The sequence below is a fragment of the Myotis daubentonii genome, chromosome 3 (genome assembly GCF_963259705.1).
Source record: "Myotis daubentonii chromosome 3, mMyoDau2.1, whole genome shotgun sequence".
Taxonomy (NCBI): domain Eukaryota; kingdom Metazoa; phylum Chordata; class Mammalia; order Chiroptera; family Vespertilionidae; genus Myotis; species Myotis daubentonii.
In genome coordinates, this window is record NC_081842.1 from 154,962,049 (window position 1) to 154,981,500 (window position 19,452).

The 19,452-nt window shown below is 37.0% G+C and overlaps 1 protein-coding gene and 1 long non-coding RNA gene across 3 annotated transcripts in view; one reads left to right on the top strand and one right to left on the bottom strand.

Annotated features, from left to right (window-relative positions):
* The window catches only part of LOC132230878 (uncharacterized), a 116,961-nt gene that overhangs the window by 27,554 nt on the left and 69,955 nt on the right, over positions 1-19,452 (top strand). The window lies entirely within an intron of this gene.
* LOC132230876 (calcium-activated chloride channel regulator 1-like) overlaps positions 13,906-19,452 on the bottom strand; it is a 29,853-nt gene continuing 24,306 nt past the window's right edge. The window contains exons 12-14 of the mRNA XM_059688983.1: positions 19,277-19,444; positions 18,494-18,733; positions 13,906-14,995 (exon numbers count right to left, since the gene is read on the bottom strand). Of these exons, the coding sequence (XP_059544966.1) occupies positions 14,655-14,995; positions 18,494-18,733; positions 19,277-19,444 (749 nt within the window). The 3' untranslated portion in view covers positions 13,906-14,654. The remainder of the gene's footprint in view (positions 14,996-18,493; positions 18,734-19,276; positions 19,445-19,452) is intronic.

Consider the following 19,452-nt stretch of genomic DNA (forward strand, 5'->3'; position numbering starts at 1 on the left):
ATAAATCCCAGATACCTGCTTCAAGCCAGCCTCCAATGGGAGCTTGGGTGGCTGGGGGGCTTGGCCAGCCTGCAAACAGCCATCAGCCCCTCACCCAGACTGGCCAGCACCCCAGCAGGAACCCCACCCTGAAGGGTGTGTAGCCAGCCTGAAAATGGCCCTCAGCCCCTCACGCAGGCTGTCCACATCCTCATGGGGTGAGGGTCTCCTCTGGGGGTCTTGGCCAGCCTGCAAACAGCCATCAGCCTCTCACCCAGACTGGCCAGGCGCCCCAGCAGAACCCCCCACCCTGAAGAGGGTGTGGCCAGCCTAAAAACGGTCCATCAGCCCCTCACCCAGGTTGTCCAGGCACCCCAGTGGGGACCCCCACACTGAGGGGGCTGTGGGCAGCCTGAAAACAGCCATCAGACCCTCACTCAGACTGGCCAGGCACCCAAGAGGGGATCCCCACCCTGAAGGGGCTGTGGCCAGCCTGAAAGCAGTCATCAGCCCCTCACCCAGGCTGGCCACACCCTTATGGGGTGAGGGTCCTCATTAGGGGGCTTGGCCAGCCTGAAAACAGCCATCAGCCCCTTACCCAGGCTGGCCAGGCACCCCAACAGGGACCCCCACCCTGAAGGGGCTGTGACCAGCCTGCAAACAGTCATCAGCCACTCACCCAGGCTGGCCAGGCACCCCAGCAGGACCCCCCACCCTGATCTGGGACACCCTTCAGGGAAAACCAGCCCCCACCCATGCACCAGGCTTCTATCCTATATAATAAAAGGGTAATATGCAAATTGACCCTAACAGCAGAACGACTAGGAATGACTGCTCACTGTGACACACACTGACCACCAGGGGGCAGAAGCACAATGCAGGAGCTTCCCCCTGGTGGTCTGTGCTTTCCCACAGGGGGAGCTCTGCTCAGCCACAAGCCAGGCTGATGGCTGCCAGTACAGTGGTGGTGGTGGGAACCTCTCCCACCTTCTCAGCAGCGCTAAGTATGTCCCACTGCAGGTTAGGCCTGCTCCCCGCTGGCAAGTGGATATCCCCCAAGGGCTCCCAGGCTGCCAGAGGGATGTCTGACTGCCAGCTTAGTCCCAATCTCCCCGGGGAGCTGGCCTAAGCCAGCAAGTGGACATCCCCTCAGGGGTCCCAGACTGCAAGAGGGCACAGGTTGGGCTGAGCAACCCTGTCGAGTACACATATTTTTGTGCACCGGGCCTCTAGTCTATATATATAAAAGCCTAATATGCAAAGTGTCCTTTCACTTTGCATATTTGACAAACCAGGAGTTCGATTGGTCGCTACGATGTGTACTGACCACCACGGGGAGGCGTGGAACAAAGGGTGGCCCTGATCTGCAGCTGGCAGCCAGGGAAGGGAGTTCCCGGCTGGCAGCTGCCAGCTGCTAGGGATCCTACCCATGCACGAATTTTGTGCACTGGGCCTCTAGTCCTGTGAGATAAGTAGTATTACTAACCTCAAGTTTACTAAAAAGTCAAGTTTAAAGAGTTGAAATAGCTGTTTTAAAAACTCTAAAAGAAATAGCATAACAAACATATCACAATTATCCTATATAATAAAAGCCTAATATGCAAATCGACTGAACAGCAGAATGACTGGTGGAATGACCTGTTGCTATGATGTGCACTGACTACCAGGGAGCAGACGCTCAATGGAGGAGCTGCTCCCAGCCCGCAGGCCCCAGGCCAACCAAAGTGGGTGCCAGCAGGGACGCCCCAATCACCCTGCTGGTCACCCCACAGATTGGCCCTGATCGTTGACCAGGCCTAGGGACCCTACCTGTGCATGAATTTCGTGCACTGGGTCTCTATTTATAAAAATAAATTTAAAGTATTTTAATAATGGGGGACTTGTCAACTCACTGCCACTTGGAACTCAGGGTTTTGTTTATGTGACAGCTAAATTAATGATGTTGTTTAGTAGAAGGGATTAGGATGGTGGTGGAAGGAGCATAGATTTGGAATTGGGTACACCTGGGCTTGCATCTCAGTATCACCATTTACTAGCTTTAGTCTGATTAGGGGCAAGTTATTACATATTTTTGAGCCTTAATTCTCTATTAGTTAAGTGGAGATGTAATAAAATTCCTGCCTCACAGTGCTGAAGTAAAGGTTAAATGGGAAAATACATGGAAAGTGCCTACTATAGTGCCTAGCATATAGTAAATTATAGTTCAATAAATCGTAGGGTTTTTTTTTATTACTTTTGTTATAAATGTCTCAGTCTAAGAAAAACATTAATTTTGTGAATACTATGGGTAAAAAAACTCATATTTTGATCATGGTAGATGAATATGCAAAATAGCAATGTCACATTCATACTTTAATGACTTAAAATTTCTCTATAGACTGTTTACGTACAAAGATTAATTAACTTTCAAAATTTGAGAGAATATTTCCATTGAGGAGCTAAGAATTAAGACTATATAACTCATACTTAGTCAACATTTTTCAATTACCTTTGGTACTTGGTTATGATAATAAAGGAAGTAGAGAAGAGTTTCACTCTTTTTTCCGTATTTATTAGTACTTACAATTTATTAATAGTAATACATCACTTCTTACATAGATCTTTTTAATAGCCTTTAAAATCATCTCTCTGTTTCAGTCTCCTTTACACAAGTTTGAAAGATGAATACTTCTCAGAGCACAGCTCAAACCGTATCATGACTTGCTCAAGCTTCTGCAGCCTCCATATGTTTCTCCCCTTTTTAATATGATATGCTCTTGCATATATCCAGAGCGGGATCAAAATATGTGGGCACACAAACTAATGTTCCCATATAATTTAATATTTCAAAATTATTTATAAACTTATTTAATGGGTTTGGAGGGAATATATTTTTCTTTTACACTTTAAGAATTTTTTCTGGAGTTTAACCTGATTTATTCCTTTTTAAAAAAAGATTTAAATTCTTTATTGTTTAAAGTATTACATGAGTCTCCTTTTCCTCCCATTGACTTCTCCTCAGCCACATCCACCACCCAGCACATGCCCTCAAACCACGCCCGCCCCCCACCCCCCACTGTCTGTGTCTATTGGTTATGCTCATATGCATGCATACAAGTCCTTTGGTTGATCAAGTCTTACTCCCTCTCCCCCTACCTTCCCTCATAGGTTGTACAGTCTATTCGATGCTTCTATGACTCTGGTTCTATTTTTATTCATCAGTTTATGTTGTTCATTATATTCCACAAATGAGTGAGATCATGTGATATTTAGCTTTCTCTGACTGGCTTATTTCACTTACCATAATGTTTTCCAGTTCTCCAGATTATGATAATCAAATAAGATAATCTATGAAAAATGTTTGCTTAATGACTGCCCAATAGGAAATGCCATCAGCATCACTACCACCACCACCACCACCACCACCACCACCATCATCTCCATTACTATTAGCAACATAATCAGGATCACCCTAAGTAGGACAGCCATTCTGACACTTAGACCAGAGGGGGGACTATTGGAATTAGAGGAAGGGATAAGGGATAGATAATAATGCTGTTGCAAATGGTAAGAATTCCTTATTTTTTACAGCAGTGTAGTATTCCATTGTGTAGATGTACCACTATTTTCTAATCCACTCATCTTTTTATGGGCACTGAGGCTGTTTCCAAATCTTAGCTATTGTAAATCGTGCTGCTATGAACATAGGGCTGCACATATCCTTTCTGACTGGTGTTTTTGTTTTCTTGGGATATATTCCTAGAAGTGGGATCACTGGGTCAAATGGGAGTTCCATTTTTAGTTTTTTGAGGAAACTACTGTTTCCACAGTGGCTGCACCATTCTTCATTCCCACCAGCAGTGCATGAGAGTTTCTTTTTTTCCACATCCTCGCCAGCACCTGTTGTTTGTTGATTTGTTGATGATAGCCATTCTGACAGGTGTGAGATGGTAACTCATTATTGTTTTGATTTGCATCTCTTGGATGATTAATGACTTTGAGCATGTTTTCATATGTCTCTTGGACTTCTATATGTCCTCTTTCTATTTAGGTTCTTTGCCCATTTTTTGATTGGATTGTTTATCTTCCTTTTGTTAAATTGTATGAGTTCTCTGTAAATTTTGGAGATTAAACCCTTATCAGAGATAACATTGGCAAATATGTTCTTCCATGCAGTGGAATTTCTTGTTGTTTTGTTGATGGTTTCTTTTGCTGTGCCTAAGCTTTTTATTTTGATGTAGTCCCATTTGTTTATTTTCTCCTTAGTTTCCATTGCCCTAGGAGCAGTATTGGTAAAGATAATGCTATGACAAATGTCTGCTATTTTGCTGCCTATGGATTCTTCTAAGATTTTTAATGGTTTCCCATCTTATGTTTAAGTTCTTTATCCATTTTGAGTTTATTTTTGTGAATGGTGTAAGTTCATGATCTAGTTTCATTTTTTTTGCATGTATCCGTCTAATTTTCCCAACACCATTTATTGAATAGGTTGTATTGACTCCATTGTATGCTGTTGCCTCCTTTGTCAAATATTAATTGAGCATCATGGCTTGGGTTGAGTTTTGGGTTCTCTGTTCTGTTCCATTGGTCTATATGTCTGTTCTTGTGCCAGTACCAGGCAGTTTTGAGAACAGTGGGTTTGTAGTATAGCTTGATATCTGGTATTGTGATCCCTCCAACTTTGTTCTTTCTCAAGATTGCTGGAGCTATTCGGGGTCTTTTTTTTATTCCAGATGAATTTTTGGAGAGTTTGTGGTCTTTGTAGTATGTTGTTGGTATTTTAATGGGGATTGCATTCAATCTATAGATTGCTTTGGGTTGTATGGACATTTTAATGATGTTGATTCTACCAATTAATGAACACGGTATAGTCTTCCATTTGTTTATGTCTTTCTCTATCTCTTTTTTCAGCGTCCTATAATTTTTGGTGTACAGGTCCTTTATTTCCATGGTTAAATTTATTCCTATGTGTCTTAATTTTTTTGTTGCAAAGGTAAACAGGATTTTTTTTAAAATTTCTCTTCCTGTGAGTACATTATTAGTGTATAAAAAAGCTATAGATTTCTGGATGTTAATTTTGTATCCTGCTACATTGCCAAAGTCATTTATTAATTCTTGTAGTTTTTGATGGAGTCTTTAGGGTTTTCTATGTACAATATCATGTCATCTATGAATAATGACAATTTTACGTCTTCTTTTCCAATTTGGATGTGTTTATTTCTCCTTCTTCTCTGATGTCTATGGCTAGCACTGCCAGTACTATGTTGAACAGGAGCAGTGAAAGTGGGCATCCCTGTCTTGTTCCTGTTCTTAGGGGAAATGGTTTTAGTTTTGCCCATTATGTATGGCTATAGGTTTGTCATATAAGGCTTTTATTGTGTTGAGTTATGATCCCTCTAGTTCCACTTTGCTGAGAGTTTTTATCAGGAAAGGGTGTTGGATTTTGTCAAATGTATTTTCTGCATTAATTGATATGATATGATTATGTGATTTTTGTCTCTCAATTTGTTTATGTGTTGTATCACATTTATTGATTTGTGGATATTGTACCAGCTTTGCATCCCTGGAATAAATCCTACTTGGTCATGGTGTATAATCTTTCTAATGTAATGCTGGATCCAAGTTGATAGCATTTTGTTGAAGATTTTAGCATCTTTGTTCATCAGGGATATTAGCCTGTAGTTCTCTTTCTTTGTAGTGTCTTTATCTGGTTTTGGGATTAGGGTAATGCTGGCTTCATAGAAAGAGCTTGGAAGTGTTCCTTCCTCTTGAATTTTTTTGGAATAGTCTGAGGATGACAGGTTTTAGTTCTTTGAATGTTTGGTAAAACTCCCCTGTTGAGCCATATGGCCCCTGGCTTTTGTTTGCTGGAAGTTTTTTTTTGGTGATTGCTTCAATTTCCATTTTAGTTATCAGGCTGTTGAGATTTTTTGATTCTTCTTGATTGATTTTTGGGAGGTCATATTTTTCTAGGAATATGTCCATTTCCTGTAGGTTGTTTAGTTTGTTGGAATAGAGTTTTCATAGTATTTTTTTACAGTCCTTTGTATTTCTGTGGGATATGTTGTTATTTTGCCTCTTTCATTTCTGATTTTGTTTATCTGGGTATTCTCCCTTTGTTTCTTGGTGAGCCTGGCTAGATGTTCATCAATCTTGTTTATCCTTTCAAAGAACTAGCTCTTTATTTCATTGATCTTTTGTATTGTTTTTTGTTTGTTTGTTTTTGTCTCTATGTCATTTATTTCTGCTCTTATCATTATTATCTCCTTCCTTCTGCTCACTCTGGGGCTTTTCTTGTTGCTTTCTTTCGAATTCTTTAAGTTGTAGAGTTAGATAATTTATTTTCTTTCTTTCTTTCTTTCTTTCTTTCTTTCTTTCTTTCTTTCTTTCTTTCTTTCTTTCTTTCTTTCTTTCTTTCTTTCCTTTCTTCTTTCTTTTTCTTTCTTCTCTCTTTCTCTCTTCTTTCTTTTTTTTCAGGTAAGCCTGTAATGCTATGAACTTTTCTCTCAGGACTGCTTTCACTGTGTCCCATAGATTTTGGATTGTTGTGTTTTTGTTGTCATTTGTTTCCAGGATGTTTTTAATTTCTTCTTTGATCTCTTTGGTAACTCATGCAATTTAATAGCATGCTATTCAGCCTCCAAGTGTCTGAATTTTTTTGATTGTTTTTATTGTAGTTGGTTTCTAATATCATGCCATTGTTGTCTGAGAAGATGCTTGACAGGATTTCAGTCTTAAATTCAGAGAGACTTTGCCCAGTATGTGGTCTATCTTTGAAAATGTCTCATGTGCACTTGAGAAGAATGTGTATTCTGTAGCTTTGGGGTGAAATGTTCTGAAGATGTCAATTAAGTCCATCTTATCTAGTGAGTCATTAAGGGTTGCTGTTTTTTTGCTGATTTTTTTTGTCTAGAGGATTTATCCAGTGATGTCAGTGGGGTATTAAAGTCCCCTACTATGATTGTATTGCTGTAGATATCTCCCTTGATATCTTCCAAAAGTTTTTTTTAGTATTTGGGTGCTCCTGCATTGATTGCATATATGCTTACCAGAGTTATATCCTCTTATTGTTTTGATCCCTATAGCATTATGAAGTGACCTTCCTTATCTCTTGTTATGGCCTTCATTTTGAGGTCTATTGTATCAGATATAAGTATTGCTACCTCAGCGTTTTTTTTTTTTTTCAATTCCATTTGCCTAAAAGATATTTTTCCATCCCTTCACTTTCAGTCTGTGTGAGTCTCTTGTTCTGAGGTGGGTCTCTTGTAGATAGCATATATGGGTCATGTTTTCTTATCCATTCAGCCACTTGATGTCTTTTGATTGTAGCATTTAGTCCATTTACATTTAAAGTTATTATTGAAAGGTACTTGTTTGTAGCCATTTATATTTTATTTTTTGTGCCTATGTTCCTTCTTCCCCTTTTTTCTTCTTCTTTTTACAACATTCCATTTTGCATTTCTTGCATTACTGGATTGGTCATGATAAACTCCCTTAGCCTTTTTTATATTATCTGTGAAGCTCCTGATTTCCCCTTCAATTTTGAATGATAGCCTTGCTGGGTAGAGTATTCTTGGATTCAGTCCCTTGCTTTGCATCACTTAGTATATTTCCTTCCGTTCCTTTCTGTCCTGATGTGTTTATGTTGAGAAATCATTTGATAATCTAATGGGAGATCCCTTGTAGGTAACTTTCTGTCTCTTTCTTGCAGCCTATAAGATTCTCTCTTTGTCATTAATGTTTGCCATTGTAATTATGATGTGTTTTGGTGTGGGTCTTTTCAGGTTCATCTTGTTTGAGATTCTCCATGCTTGTATGACTTTTCTTCCCCAAATCAGGGAAGTTTTCTGACATTATTTCTTCAAATAGGTTTTCTAACCCTGTTCCTCTTTTTGTCGTTCTGGCACCCCTATTATATGTATGTTGCTTCATTTCATGTTGTCCCAAAGCTCCCTTTGGCTCTCTTCCTGTCTTTTAATTATTTTCCAATTGAAGTTCAGATTGGGTGTGTTTTGCTTCCCTGTCTTCTAATTCACTAATTTGGTCCTCTGCTTCTCCCAGTCTACTGTTGAAAGCTTCCATAGTGTTTTTTATTTTAGCTATATCAGTCTTTATTTCCTTTTGATCTTGCATAGGTTGTTGATTTTCTCATCCATCCAGTTTATGAACTGTATGACCCTTATTCTGAATTTTTTGACATATTGCACACCTTCATTTCATTTAGTTAATTTTCTGGTAATACCTTATTTTCTTTTGTTTGGGGGTTGTTATTCTATCTCCCCATTTTTGCTCTCACCAAAGGATCTAGGTGTCTATTTATGTAGGGCCTGTGGTTACAGCTGTAGGCTTGGTGATGGGTCACACAGGTGTGATGGCAACTGCTCCTTGGGCTGTCCTGGCTGCTGCTGCTTGTGCGGTGTTTTGCACAGTCTCTGGCCATGGCTGCTCCTTGGGCTTTTGCAGGTGGTGCTTGCTCCTTGGGTGGTCATGGTGGCTCAAGAAATTTTTAAAATTCAGGAAATACAAAGAATAGTATAACAATACTGTTATTCCTCTGATATATGTTAATTTGTATCATACTTTGAAGGAAACATGACTGTTTAAGTTTAAGCCCTAAGGAACTAAACCAACATCCCATTCACCTTTCTACCCACTCTGAAGTGTCCTCTAGGAAGAATTTAATGTGTTTCCTATTCAAATGATTTTAAAAATAGTTTTACTTATCTGTGCCTACAAAATAATTTTTATTTTTTTTGTGTGGTTTTAATTTACACATGATATCATACTGTAACTAGCACTGGCAGTTTTGGTTAATATTATATATTCAAAATCTGTTTATTATAGATATAGATAGATATAATCTGTTTCTTTTAGCTGTTGTATAGCCCATCTCATGAATACACCACATTTTATTTGTTAAGTCTCCTACAGCTGGACAGTTAGGATTATTTTCTGTTTCCACTCTTAAAAACTATGCTGAATGTTTTCATATATCCCAGAACACAAATATAAGTTTCTCTAAGGGATCTATCTTTAAATGCATGAAATTTTTTTTATTTTACTAAATACAATCAAATGCTTTTGCAGAAAGTCCTTATTTTCTTTCATTTTCATCACAACTTGGTAGATATTATCTTTTTATTTTTTTAATCTGCTTTTCTCTGGTTACTTTTAAGATTAAGAATCTTTTCCTAATGTGATTGGCCTTTTAATTTTTCTTGGCTGTTTATCTTCTTTGCCCATTTTTTGTGTGAGTTGTTAATATTCCCTCCCCCTTTTTTTTGAGTCTGAAAATATCTGCTTCCTATTTGTCATGAACTTTTAGTCTTTAATTTTTTTCATTAAGCTATCTTGAATTTATATGTAATCAAAATTCAAAGAATTAAAATCATAATACTGAGTATTTAAAAACATGAATGTGATGAATTTCTTTGTTTTGTTTGATCTTTTAAAATGTACTTCAGTAATATTTATAGTTTTCTGCATTTTTGTTTAGAGTTTTTCCTAAGTATTTTATAGTTTTATTCCTATTGTGAATGAGAATTTTCAAAATTACTATTTCTAATTTATTTGCTTATAAATAGGAACTTTATTGAATTTCATATTCATATTGTTTTGCTTACATCTCTCAAGATTTTCTATGAAGATGAAGAAAATAAAGACAGTTTTGTCAGTTTATATCACTCATTCAATATCTGGTCTTTTTACTTTGATTAGGGCCTCCAGCATAATATTGGCTAGTCACAATGCTAGCAGGTATCTTGGTGCATTCCTGACTGTAATGGAAATAATTCTAATGTTTCCTATAAATTATGATGCTTGGTACAGAATTGTCTAGGTATACCGTCCTTAAAGTTTTGTTTAAATCCCAGTTCTTCACATTTTTCTTTTAAAAAACATTGTGAATAGTAACTTGAATATATCAAATGACTTTTCTGCATCTATTGAGATACTCATTTTTCTCCTTTAATTTGTTAATATGGTGAATTGTAATGACAGAGTTTCTTTCGTTATTATTGCTTAGTTTTTATTATTTCTAGTTATTCATTTCATTTGAAACTCAATGAACAATTCTCCTCAATAGATGGTACACTATCATCATTGGTCCATGGCTCCTGTATTGTACCATTTTACACATTTTTATTTTTACTATCCACAGCCCAATTCCATTTCTCCTGCCCTCAAAGGCTTTTACTTTTATGCGTTTGTTGTATATCTTGGTAAAATAAAGTATTATTTTGTGTGTGCATCTATGTATGAATTTATGTAAGTGTTGTTGTCTTACAGCTCTTACTTTGTTTCAATCTTTTTCACTCAACACTACATGTTTAAGATAGCTTTATATGTATACTAGAGGCCCAGTGCATGAACTCGTGCACGGGTGAGGTCCAGCCGGCCTGGCCCAAGTCGGCGGATTGATCAGGGCCAGACCGATCAGGGCTGGGCCTGCTGGGGGGAGGGGCCTCGGGTGATTGGCTGGTGGGTCCCACCCCTGATTGGGGTAGGGGGGCCGATTGGTGGTGGGACCGGCTGTAGGGAGGCGCTGTGGGCCAGCCAGCCCTACCCCTGATTGGTGTGGGGGGGACCAATCGGGGGCAGAGCTGGCTGCGGGGAGGGGCCACGGGCCAATCAGGGGTGGTGCCAGCCACGAGGAGGGGCTGTGGGTGGTGGGCTGGCCGGCTCTGCCCCTGAATGGGGTGGGGGGGCAATCAGGGGCCAGCAGCTGGGGGGAGGAGCCACAGGTGGTTGGCCAGCTGGCCCTGCCCCTGATTGGGGTGGGGGGCCAATCTGGGATGGGGCCGGGTGGGGGGAGGGGCTGTGGGCCGATCGGCGTCTTAGGGGCCCATCATGTGCATGGCCAGTTGGGAGGTTGGCTGGCTGCTCCACCTTTGATGGGGTGGGAGAGGCCAATCAGGGGCAGGGCTGGGTGGAGGAGCCATGGGAGGTTGGCTGGCTAGCCTCACCCCAGGATCAGTCCGGTTGGCTGGCTGAAGTGGGCATCATAGCAACTGGTTGTTATGGTCATTACAGCCACTGGCTTTTTATATAGATAGATTCTATATTGCTTCTAAGTGTAGTATAGTATTTTAGATTATATAACTACTAGAAGCCCAGTGCATGGATTCATGCACATGGAAAGGAAATTAATTAGAAGGTGGCCGGCGGGGTGGGACTGGGTGAGACAGGCCGGACACACCCTGGAGTCAACCTCCCTCGGTCCCTCCCTGTCCGGCTGCACCTGGGGCGGTGCGAGGGCTTGAAGGATGTCTGCGGAGTGAGTGGGGTCCCTCCAGCAGGTTGGGTCCCTGGGCCTGGCCTGTGGGGGATCAGGCCAAAACCAGCAGTCTGACATCCCCTGAGGGGTCCCAAAGAGCGAGAGAGCACTCTGCAAAGCTGCTGTTGAGCAGCAACTCCTGCATTGAGTGTTGCCCCTGGTCGTCAGTGCACGTCATATCTACCAGCTGGTCAGCCAGTCACTTAGCCTTTTATGTATATAGATTGTATTTGCTTATCTATTTCTCTTTTTTCTCATTTTTGTATAGAAGTTCTCAGATTGCTGTTCAGCTCTACAGAGGATTACCAACTAGTTATGAAGAAACCCCACTATAGTCAATAGAATTGGTGCTTAAAATCCCCATTAATATGCTCTCTCTCTGAAGTGGCAAGAAAGCATTGTGCCATGTGGAAGAATTTCCTCACAGCACATGTTGGTGTTCATGATCAGTCTGAATTTTTGTTGAATTGTACTGTATTCCAAATATATTAATATTTTTTATTGAATCTATCAGGGTTACATTGATAATAAAATTATGTAGGTTTCAGGTACACAGTTCTACAGTACATCACCTGTATATTGTATGATTTGTTCAACACTCCAAGTCAAGTCTCCTTCCATTACCATTTATCTCACCTTTATCCTCTTTTTCTTATCTATTTCTATAGCTATGGAAACCTAAAGTAAATTTCAGCTTCCTACAACTACAAATAACACTGTGTTAAAGAGCCTCATTCAAGTTGCTTTTTTATTTATGTGCTAGTTTCTTTGATGTATATCCCCAGGTGTGTGATTGTTGGAGGATGGGACAATATGTATATTGAATTAATAAAATACCATCAAATTATTTTTCATAATACTGCTTCAGTTATACTCCTGCCAGTAGAGGATGCAAAATATTTTTTTCTCTACTTTCTTATTTACAATTTATGTTATCTGATGTCTAAATGTTATTAATCTGTGTATCTCAATGTTGTGGCAATTGGCATTTCTCTGATTCGGTGTACATCTCTAATTTCTACACTTATTTGCCAGTGGGCTTCCCTTTAAATGATTTGCCTACTTATATCCTTCGCCTGTTTTCCTGTTGTTTCCTTTGTCTTATCCATTTGCAGCCATTCTTTATACATGCCATATATTAATTCCTTACCAGGTTTTGAACATTGTAAATCTCTTCTCTGGTCTGTCAACTGTTAATTTTTCCTATAATTTTCTATGTGGACAGAAGTTCTCAATTTCAATGTATATAAACCCAGAGGAATTGGCGGTTTTTCTTTCAACACTTTAAATATGTCACTCCACCTTCTTCTTGTTTATATGGTTTCTGAAGAAAAGTTTTCTGTAATTCTTATTTTTGTTCCTGGAGTTTTTAATTCTCAAGCTCAGCCACATGGAGCCTCTAGCAAATCATCATTTATAGCTTGAACTCCTATTGGCACTGGCTTCATTGGAAGACTTCTGATCATGGTAAGCTGTGATTCTCTGTATTTACCTGACCCTCTAATTTGGGAGGCAGCAGGTTGTGGTGTGACCTTAATTCTCCGATGGATCTAAAAAGAATTGTTGATTTTCAGTTTTCAGAGTTTTCCCTTGTTGTGAGGATGGGAGTGATGATTTTGAGGGTCTTTACATTTCAGATTGGCTCTATTGATTTTTATAAATTGATCTGTGTCTGGTAACTTTGCCAGAATTTTTCTTTAGTTTTCATTATTTGTTAATTTTATTTCATTTTCTATGTCACCTGCAAATAGTTTTGTATCATTCTTCCTTATTATTGTATCTTCTATTTTTTCCCTTACTGCATAGGAATTTCAGTTTCCTCAGTGACTGCTAAAGCTCTAGAAATCATTTCTTAGTATAGTGGCCATGTAGATGAGAATAGATTATCTTCTGAACTTGTGAGACTTCCATAATCAACAGTATTTTAAAAAATGATTTACAGACTCTTAGTGATTTATTTTCCTAGAAATTTAGAATTCTCCTTCTTTGGTATCTGATTTCTCATTTCTACTTGAAGATTTAATGTCCTTTTTTCATTTTTAAATGATAGAGTTTGGACATTAAGGTTCATAATATCAAATTAATGAAGTTTTCAAAGGTTTCATTTTTAATGAAGAATGGTGGTTGAATTGTAATATACTTTTACACATGTATTGAGATGATAATATAATCCTTTTTAATCTATGAATGTGGTGAATTACATCAACTTTCTAACATTAAATAATTTTTGAATTCTTGGGATAAATCCAACTTGTCAAAATATATTATTTTTTGTAATATATTCTTCTGGATTTAATTTATTAATGTTTTATGATTTTTTCTGACTTTAAAGATACATCATATATGTTCCTCCTTTCAGACATTCAAAGAGTTTTTGAAATCTTCCTGCCTGTAAACAAATGATTTTCCTCTAACTGTCACTGTTTGTTCCTCTGTCTCTGTCTCTCAGAAAAAAAAAAATCACATTATTACTTTATTAATTGTTTAATTTTAATATTATCAGATGGTTTACAAATTCTGAAGATATGTTCTGAGTTGATTCAGATCACTGTTATTAACTGGTTAGTTTTCATTATATCAGGTCCTCATAACGTACACATCATACTTTGTGGATATTTTTAATGTAATGGATCAAATTTGGAATTTGTTGATGCTATAAAAATATTCATTACTTTAACAAATATTTATTGGATATTTACAATGCATTAAGTACTATTCTAGATACTGAGGATATAGCAGTGAAAAAAAATTTCTGCCCTGATGGAACATTTTGGTGATACTCTTAGGACCTAATAATATAAACAGGACTTCTTGTGATGTTACAAAATTTATACAAAAAGAACATTCTTGCGATCAAATAGTCATTTCATGTTAGAATCATAACTTTGAGATACCACTTTTAATCAATGACACAAAGCAAATTTGACCTACCTACTGCTCTAGACCATTTCTAATCGAAAACTTATCTTTATAGTTCTTTTTGATTACAGTTTATGTAAACGTGAAGTAATCATTCAGAATCAAGAATAAAACCTAAATAATTCTATCATAAAATTATTTCTATTGTGGGTACATAAGTATTTTTGAAATAGCTCAGATAAATTCTGACTTTGTTAATATACCAAATGAATTTGTGGCACATCCAAAAAATGTTTCTTAAAACATCTACAAGTACAAATATGCATTTTCTTTTTATATTGAGTTAATAAACTTATTTTTCAAAGATAAGAAATAGCACACTCATTTTGTTATACATTTAGCAACTAATTAGTATTAATGAACTCAAGTGATTGAGAAATTTACTTTTGTATATTCACTTTTATCTTACAAAGAGTTTTATAATAGACAAGTATAGCAAATTCTAAATAAGTGTGTACCAATTATGTATAACATTGAATTTAGTTCTAATGTAATTTCTATTTTAAAACATAGATAAAATCACAGCTAATCCCCAAATTGCCAGGCTGATTGTAGAAATCTTGGTACCCAGATCAGGGACACCAGGTTCCTGTGGAGGAATAAACTTGGTTGCTTGTGCAATGTTAGAAATCTTTGAGGTAAGATTGGCTTCATTGATGGTTTGAATTGCAATATAGAATCTGGTGCCATTTTCTGTTTTGAAAGGTTCTGGTCTAAATTCAAAATTTTCTGTTGAGCCAGCCTCCTTAGGTATCAGACTGGAAGTAGTCACTAAAGTAGCATTTTCAAAATCTTCTTGGAGCTCCTGGAGATAATTACTTATTCTTATAATGTAGTGTTTGGCTGGAAAGGAAATAAACAGTTCTATTTTTAATGTATATTAAAATCACTAGGATGCCATATTGCCACCACACTGTCTTACATTTAGGGCCCTGTCAGAAATGCACACTGGGTTTTGTTTATGGAAATCTCAGTTGTGGCTGTTGTCGGGTTATCCCATCTTCTTTATTTTAAGGACAAATACATGAACAGTTTCTATCTAGTTATCTAATTACAAGAAATTTAATTCACAATTACATATAACTAAAATTATATAACTAAAAAACCAGAATCTAGATTTATTTTTAAAAATAGAACAATAAAGAGCTGAATCCACTTTTAACTTAGAACTAGGAACATATGATGTTTAAATAAAGACATTCAGAACTGCACATCTGTTTTATTTCTCAATAAGTTGAGAGAGGGAGTAAAAGGAGGGGAAAATAAGAGAGCAGATAAATAGAATGGAAGACAGGGCTGAGGACAAAGAGCAAAAGAAGTCAGAGAGCCTGGAATGTTTACTAATTTTTATGTGCTTAAGTGCTAGGTAGACTTTGATTAACATCTTAATTCTACTACTTTCTAGTTGTATAACAAAACAATTTTATTTAACATTTTTTTACCTTTAATTTTCTTATCCATATAATAGAGATTCAGTCATTCAATTCATTCAACACATATTTATTGAATATTTACTGTTCTAGTGTTGAGAATTATATATGAAAATGTAGGAAAAGTGTTTAGCATAATGTCTAGGACTTAGTAAATGTTTGACATATTAGCTATTATAACTGTTATTTTATCAGTCAAGGAAAGAAAGATGCTGATATAAATGTTTCATTCCAAAGTGCTTTTAGAAATCTATTAGCCATCAATGTAAAAATAAATTCTCACATTCTGAAATGCCATAAACAATAAAACAGCAAACGTCTTTTTCTGAAGTGAAAACTTTATTTTGTAATGAAATGCTTGTGTTATAAATGTGTGGTGAATAACTTCGATTAAGTGGTTTTAAAAAAATTCAAGCCCTCTGCCTTAACATTCTAGTTTTTCAATATGTAGGCCTTATTAATCCATTATGCCTACTACTTTTCACACACACCCTGTACTCCATTTAGATGGGCCTGTTTATCTATCTATCTATCTATCTATCTATCTATCTATCTATCTATCTATCTAGTCTCTCAGTCTATCTCTCTCATTTTATTTCAGATATTCCATTGTGAAATTTTGGTTTCTTGACCTTGATCATATTATTTTGTTCCTTCTCTCCCTGTCACAACTCCCTGGAATGTGCCTCTCTCCCTAACTATGCAAATGGTACTATTTTTTAAGGTCCAATAAGAGGCCCAACTTCTTCATGAAGTCGTGTTAATTATCCACCTTGATGACTCTCTCATGAACTCTTTTTATTTTTTAAATCCTCACCTGAGGTTTTAAAAATTGATTTTGGAGAGAGAGGAGGGCAGGGAGAGAGAGAGAGAGAGAAACATCAATTGGCTGCATCCAAAAGTGCTCTGACTTGGACTGAACCTGCCACTTAGGTGTGTGCCCTTACCAGAATCCTATTGGCAACCTACTGGTGCATGGGACAACGCTCCAACCACTTGGCACACTTGCCTGGGCTCTTCCATGAACCTTATTGCACATAATGTTGTTTTCCAGATTATTTTATGGAGGTTCAGTTTATCTTTTCAATTAGGTCATATTATTCTTGAGGGCAAAAACTATGTTTTATACTGGGTTTTTTTTTGGTACATAGTACTGTTTTAGACACGCATTTGATCTACTTAATTACTTGTTGGTCAACAATACAATTATTAAGTTGATGCACCAAATGATGGAACTAGAGAATCATAAAATATTAGAATTACCTCTATTTGTTTTAGTAACCCACACCATCTAGTCTAATTTGCATATTTAACAGGAATGGAAATTAGGTCACAGGGAATTTAAGTACTTGGTATTGAGATTATATGTTCATTTCTTCTACCTACTTTTGTAATATCTGAAGGCAACATTTCATAGCAAATACAATCTCTTCTAATTTGTCACAGAGGAAAGAAGGAGATTAGATTCCACCTATTTTAGGCATTTATGCTGAAATACAGTGAAGTTCTTCCTGTCTCAGTGTCCATAAATAATCTATTCTTCCCATTTTTAGTTTCTATAATCAGCTTGAGGGACATTTACTATGAACCCAATCTTGAGCTGAAAGTTGGTCTGAATAGAATTTAGCACTAAACATTTGGTCAGGTAATTTCACTTAAGCCTTTTCCAGTAGAAGGTTTTTTTTTTTTTTTTAATTCTGCCACATATTTGAGGGTAATAGCATAGAAAAATGTATTTCAGAAGTTTTCATGATGAGTTTTCCACATTGAAGTAGAAAAGAGCTCTTCATGGCTATTTTATGTTTTCTTTGGCTTTAGAATGATTTTTCCTTTGTATCATGATAAAAATTATATCTTTGAGAAATGCTATATAGGAAATGAAAGATTGAAAAGCATATTTTCTATTGAGGTATTTATTTTAACCCAGGAGAAAGAGCACTGAACATGCGGCTTTTCAGCACTGACAATGCCTGAGATATTGTCTGTATTGATAATGAATATTGTTTTCACTTTTCAACCTCTAAAGGAAAATTGCAAGATTGGCTTTATCTCATAAGAATCCACTAGTCTAGCACAATACTGGGAAGTATGGTGGGGATTCAACACATACTAATGAAACTTAGGTAAATTTAAAGCAAAGATAAAAGTGATTTAACCTTTTGGAATGAGAGCAATTTATTTTAAGAAACTTTGAATGAATGAGATATTTTTGCCTTGAAATTTATTCAAACTCAATGGTCAAATCTCTCAAACTAGTTGAGTTTCTCTTCCCATAATCCTCTCTCTTCATGGAATACCTTCAATTAGCTTGGCTAACTTCTCTCATTCTTCAAGATTTAGGTCAGGGATAGACTTCCTTAGGAAGCCTTTTAAAATATGCTCTGTGTTCTAACCCACAACCAGGAATTGTGGCCTTCCAATGTGCTTCCATATCACCTGTGCTTATAATAGCATTATCACTTACCACATTCTACAGAATTATCTATTTTCTTACATAAATTGTCTTCTATATTCAACTGAATGCTGAGTAGGGATTATTTTGTAGGAACCTACTATGTTTGAAAATTCAAAGAAAGTCAGTGAATGAATACAATTGTACAAGTACAGAAATACGTAGAAAAAGTTTTCCTTGTTAGGGAGAAAAGAATGCAACAGAAAGCTATTAATCTTCTCAAAGTAATTTCTAAGATGTTTCATATTGTGAAAGGCAGTTTGGCCCAATAGAATCTGACAATTTGGGGCAGTTAACTATCTCTTAGAGCTTCAGTGTTTGCATCTGAAAAATAGGTAACTAATGGCCCATCGTAGACACTCCACACATGTTATTTATAAATAGGACATTAGAAAATTCTTAGCAAATGAAAGACAATGGGATTTCTTTCAGTATGTTTTAAAATAATATCAAACTTACCTTTTCCTTTATCGAGAACATTGCCAGGGGCAGTCCATGAAAGTTGAATATGGTCTTCTTTAAACTTAGCCTCGAGGTCTGTAATTTTACTGGGTGGGAACACCTGAGTGAGATCTACGGAAGGAGGAACTCCTGATACAGTGATCGACCCTCCTGAGGTTAGTCTGCTGAAGTCGTCTACTTCAGCTTCTTCCATGTCATCTTTGTCTTCAGGTCTGGGTGGGTTCAGTATAATTGTACCTAACAAAACAGTAATGTTGTGACTTGCAATATTGCTATATCTATTTTTATCTTGTCATCTCATCTTGCAGCTGTAGAGGGTTAATATTGATTGATAGCAGACACTGAAAATGGAATACCTTTTGGTGAAAAAAAGCTTATTTTATTGGTGTCATGTTAAAATTGGTGAGGAGACATTATGCAATATTAGTACTATCTTTTAACCTACTTTTATTACTAGTCTGTAAATCCTTTGAGGGCAAGGATAGTGTCTTATTTAATAGCTTTGTAGCTTCAGCATCTAACATAATGCTTGCCACATAGGAAGTGCTCAGTAAATTTTTTTCAATGTACATGAAATGAACTGAGGGGGGATATAAAAAACAAAACAAAACACGTTAGAAGCATAGCCCAATGCTACGTCCATTACATAACTATGGTTTTGAAACATGCAGGTGATTTTATAACTATTACTTAGGTTTTCCATAGGACATTGTATTTTCAATGCTTGACACGTGTAATTTACCTTAACAAAGGACACATTTCTATTTTAAGGCCACTTACCATTTTCTATGTAGCCTGGCATATACAGAGCTCGGTTCTGCCGTCTTAAATTTAGCCTAGCCTTGTTTTTTCTTGCCTGGGCATGTACTTTTAAACTGTATCTACCATTTCCATGGTAATCTGTAAAATATCTTGAGTAGATGCCATCATTTTTGACAGTATCAGCACCTTGATAT